The following is a 4,504-nucleotide window of genomic DNA, read 5'->3' on the forward strand; positions in this document are numbered from 1 at the left end:
CTTCTACTTTACTCAAGTACAAGACCTGAGTACTTCTACTTTACTCAAGTACAAGACCTGAGTACTTCTACTTTACTCAAGAACAAAATCTGAGTACTTCTACTTTACTCAAGTACAAGACCTGAGTACTTCTACTTTACTCAAGTACAAGACCTGAGTACTTCTACTTTACTCAAGTACAAGATCTGAGTACTTCTACTTTACTCAAGAACAAGACCTGAGTACTTCTACTTTACTCAAGAACAAGACCTGAGTACTTCTACTTTACTCAAGAACAAGACCTGAGTACTTCTACTTTACTCAAGAATAGGGATGGGAATTGATAAGATTTTTACGATTCCGATTCCCTTATCGATTCTGTGAAACGATTCAATTCCTTATCGATTCTCTTATCGATTCCAATTTGGGGGAAAAAGGAGAATAAACAGTTTGATGTAACATTTATCTTTGTTTTAATGAAAAATATTCTATTGTGACAGTTACTTATTAATCTCTAATAACAAGTGTGTGTGTGTGTGTGTGTGTGTGTGTGTGTGTGTGTGTGTGTGTGTGTAAAAAAAATTAACAGTTCTTTTGCAGATGAACATATCTGCTTTTCTGTACAAGAAAATGTAACAAATAACAACAAATAACAAATACTGAATCATGTAATTACAAGAACAATGTAATCACAAGCACAGTGTGTGTGTGTGTGTGTGTGTGTGTGTGTGTGTGTGTGTGTGTGTGTGTGTGTGTGTGTGTGTGTGTGTGTGTGTGTGTGTGTGTGTGTGTGTGTGTGTGTGTGTGTGTGTGTGAGAGTGTGAGAGTGTGAGTGTGAGTGTGAGTGTGAGTGTGAGTGTGTGCACTCAAGTAGTAGTAGGGAAAATTAACAGTTCTTTTGCAGAAATATGAGCATATCTGCTTTTTCTGGAAGGATACGGGATCTTTCGGGGCTTATGGTGTCTCCAGCCGTGGAGAACACCCTCTCAGATGGGGTGGAGGAAGCCTGCACACAGAGGTAGTTTTCAGCCAGTCCAGATAGCAAGGGCAGCGTATCCCGCTTGTTCCACCACCACAGTGCGGCGCTATCCCTGCAGGGGATGGAGGGCAGGCTTTTGTAGAACTGGATTTCCTGATCCACCTTCTGAGCCAGGGAAAGACGGGGCTGTGATTCACGGATTGACTGCAGCTCGTTGTCCTCCTCCTCGAATAGTTCTTCCAAGGCTGTCTTTTTTGATGGTGGTGGCAGTGCCTGAAATTAAATGAACATGAAGTAAAAAAAACAAACAAACATATATAAGTCAATAATCATGACAAAACAGCATCCAAAGGTCATTACAAATGAATGAGTTAACTTACATAGTGTTCCTCTACTTCTTCCTCCTCCCCATCTTCGCAGCCTTCCCTCTGTGTCTCTCCTTCCCCTGGGAGCTTGAGAAATGATGTAAACACATTAATAACTTTTAACACAGAGCCGTAGAAGGTCTCACTCACAATGGAATCAAATGCAATGATAAGACAAACAGAATTTAAACAGAAATTAAAATACCTCATCTCTTGCTGCCACTGTATTTGCTGTTATTGCAGCTTCCCTGATCCTGTCCCAGACTGCATCACTTTTCACTTTGTATTTAAATCTGGGGTCCAAGATGGTGGCTTCCTCCAGGAATCTCTGAATGTCAGTTCCCTTCAATTTCAAAAAGGAGGATAGGATGACATTAGACTAGTGGTACAAATTGGCCTAAAGCATCAAGGTAAGATTAAATGTAGTTGTGCTTACCTGGTAGCGTTTGGAGAGATCCTTCCAAATGTTCTCCTTGATGCTCCTTGTGAACGCAGAGTCACCTTCCTGCACAGTGTACTGTTGCTCCAGCTTCTGCAAGATGGGCAAAATCTCACCGCAGGTTGCACTTTTGTCGCTGGAGACGGCCAGTGTGGAGGTGTAATGCTTCCGCATGAGATGCACAAACTCCTCTGCTTTCCTTAAGTCCTCGTTGCCTATTCTGTCCAACCTACAATGTAAATAAAAACGAAAAAGATGTATGTAGCACAAATAAACAAAAACAAAACCAGTCAAAGTTTAAAAAAAAGTTTAAGTCATATTATCATTTAAAATATATATCACCTTTCCTTCTCCATGGGCCTTCTTATGCGTGGATCTATGGCTGCAGCCTGGATAGCAGGGAACTGCTCGGTGAATCTCTCCATCATCAAATAGAGGGAATTCCATCTGGTCCTTACATCCAGGAGGAGCATGTGCTTGGGCAGCTCTGAGGGTTCACATATACACAACACAATGTAAATATTTATTATCTAATAATTTACATACACATACCTATACATGTATATTTTCATGTACATATAGTATAATGCTTGCAATGTACTGTAAGGAGAGTATCTTACTGAGCAAGTCTTGTTTCTCTTTAAGAACAACTTTTGCCATGTGGGACCTCTTCATCCAGACAACAACTGCTCGAACTCGTGCTGCCCAATTGGATATGGCAGTGCAGTTGTACAGCTTTTGCGCTCCCAGGTTCAGCGTATGAGCGAAGCATGGAAATTTGACAATTTGCAGCTGTTTGATGGCTACATCCATGTTCGCTGCATTGTCTACAGTTGCTGCCACAACCTTTTCCCGTACACCATATTCTTCTAAAATGTAATCAATCTCCTCTGCTACAGCTGAGCCTGTCTGAGATTGGTACACGGCTTTGGTTTTTAGGACCTTTTCCTTTACCTGGCCATTGCTCACGTAGTGCAGAGTAACCGTGAGATAATGATCCTGACAAAAGCTTGTCCACCCATCAGCCGTGATAGCTGCCTTTGACACTGTTTTCAGTTCAGAGATCACATTTCCCTTTTCCACACCATACCAAGCAGGGATTAAGTGGTTGGTTAAGCTTTCCCTGCTGGGGGCTTTGTATTTTGGATTGAGAACCTTTGTCATCTCCCTAGAAAACATATGAAAATGAATGAGTGTAAACATCTGTTTAATGAGGAGGAAAATATTCTATTCTATTCTATTCTAATCTGACATTTGATAATCTGACAACAACCTCACATTCACCTACCGAAATTCAGGGGCGTCTACTGTAGAAAATGGGTGCAAACCCTTAACAACAAATTTGGTAACTGCCCGGTGACATTCTTCTACCTTTGCCTGGGACATTTTATTTCTGCCTGCCTCGACGAAAATAGAAGCCAGAGGTAAACGGGAGCAAGTGCTGCTAGCCTCTGAGTCAGCCAGACTACCCGTCTCGTCCCGGTCATCATCTTGTTCTAAATCTAACGAAGAAGGCATTCGTTTGATGAAAAAGCAATACTGTACAATTTCGGGAAATAAACTAATTTCCCACCTCCCTTTGATTTAAATAAATGAGCGTCACCTTTCTCTGGCTCCCTGAATCGGCGGCGCAACTTACTAGCATGTTTCATTAGCTACATAGCAACAGCTAGAATTCTTCCCTAGAACTACGGATGCCTTGCCATCAAGTAAGCTAATTAAACATGCTAGCAAGGAACGGCTTGATTAACCAGAAACATAAACTCCCTTAATTACCCCAAGGAGAGGTAGGAAATGGGTTTATTTCCAGAAATGGCGTGGTACATAATTTACTAGGAATCACATTAAGGATTAGTCAGTGGGATAGCTACTTACCACCAGAGTTGCCTTCGGTGTTAGCCCCCAAGGCCACGGTGGTCGTAGAAGCTTGGCTGCTGTCACTCCGAAGGGCATCAAAAACGCGACACTCGTTAAAGTTTATCCCGTGTTGTGTGCGCAGATGTTTATGCATATTTGAAGTATTCCCTCCCGCCGATGTTATCAACAATTTGCAGTGGTTGCAAAACGCCCTGTTGCCATCCTTATGTAATGTGAAATGAAGCCACACTTTGGACCGTTTTAACCTTAGGGGTGCCATTTCAGACTTGTAAAAAGTATCACGAGCGTCACCTGCGTAACCAAGCAACTACGCCACGTCAAGCCGGGCTTACTGAATCATTCGTGTGTACCTTGCTGCGTAAATAACGTTACATAAACCGTGCGGTCTGGAATCTATAAGAGAATCGTTTAACGAGCTGCCAAACGGTTCCATGGAATTGAAACATAAGGAACCGGTTCTCAACAGGAACCGGTTCTCGATTCCCATCCCTACTCAAGAACAAGACCTGAGTACTTCTACTTTACTCAAGAACAAGACCTGAGTACTTCTACTTTACTGAAGTACAAGACCTGAGTACTTCTACTTTACTCAAGAACAAGACCTGAGTACTTGTACTTTAACTCAAGACCTGAGTACTTCTACTTTACTCAAGAACAAGACCTGAGTACTTCTACTTTACTCAAGAACAAGACCTGAGTACTTCTACTTTACTCAAGAACAAGACCTGAGTACTTCTACTTTACTGAAGTACAAGACCTGAGTACTTCTACTTTACTCAAGAACAAGACCTGAGTACTTGTACTTTAACTCAAGACCTGAGTACTTCTACTTTACTCAAGAACAAGACCTGAGTACTCAGCAGT

At 41.9% G+C, this 4,504-nt stretch overlaps 1 protein-coding gene across 5 annotated transcripts; it reads right to left on the reverse strand.

The window, feature by feature from the left end:
* Window positions 1–841: 841 nt before the first annotated feature.
* Window positions 842–4,108, reverse strand: LOC134866962 (E3 SUMO-protein ligase ZBED1-like). 5 transcript variants are annotated; one of them, XM_063887200.1, is made up of 8 exons: window positions 3,638–4,108; window positions 3,051–3,264; window positions 2,383–2,930; window positions 2,105–2,249; window positions 1,760–1,991; window positions 1,529–1,666; window positions 1,339–1,410; window positions 842–1,231 (listed from the first exon to the last, which is right to left on the reverse strand). In XM_063887200.1, the coding sequence occupies exons 1-8, from the start codon at window positions 3,897–3,899 to the stop codon at window positions 866–868; spliced, it is 1,977 nt and encodes a 658-aa protein (XP_063743270.1). In that variant the 5' UTR covers window positions 3,900–4,108; the 3' UTR covers window positions 842–865. The 5 variants fall into 5 exon arrangements, with proteins under 5 accessions (XP_063743270.1, XP_063743272.1, XP_063743273.1 ...); XM_063887202.1 differs by having other exon boundaries at window positions 3,051–4,108; XM_063887203.1 differs by lacking the exon at window positions 3,051–3,264 and having other exon boundaries at window positions 3,638–4,106.
* Between the last annotated feature and the right edge of the window lie 396 nt (window positions 4,109–4,504).

This window comes from Eleginops maclovinus, chromosome 7 (assembly GCF_036324505.1).
Source record: "Eleginops maclovinus isolate JMC-PN-2008 ecotype Puerto Natales chromosome 7, JC_Emac_rtc_rv5, whole genome shotgun sequence".
In the NCBI taxonomy this organism is placed as follows: domain Eukaryota; kingdom Metazoa; phylum Chordata; class Actinopteri; order Perciformes; family Eleginopidae; genus Eleginops; species Eleginops maclovinus.

Bases quoted from the DNA above. Each gene is read 5' to 3' on its own strand.
- LOC134866962 (XM_063887200.1), bottom strand. From the start codon at position 3,899: ATGGCACCCCTAAGGTTAAAACGGTCCAAAGTGTGGCTTCATTTCACA. The intron at 2,250-2,382 runs GTAAGATACTCT...GTGAACCCTCAG, and splicing joins AGAGAAACAAGACTTGCTCA to AGCTGCCCAAGCACATGCTC. The intron at 1,667-1,759 runs GTAAGCACAACT...TTGAAATTGAAG, and splicing joins ATCTCTCCAAACGCTACCAG to GGAACTGACATTCAGAGATT.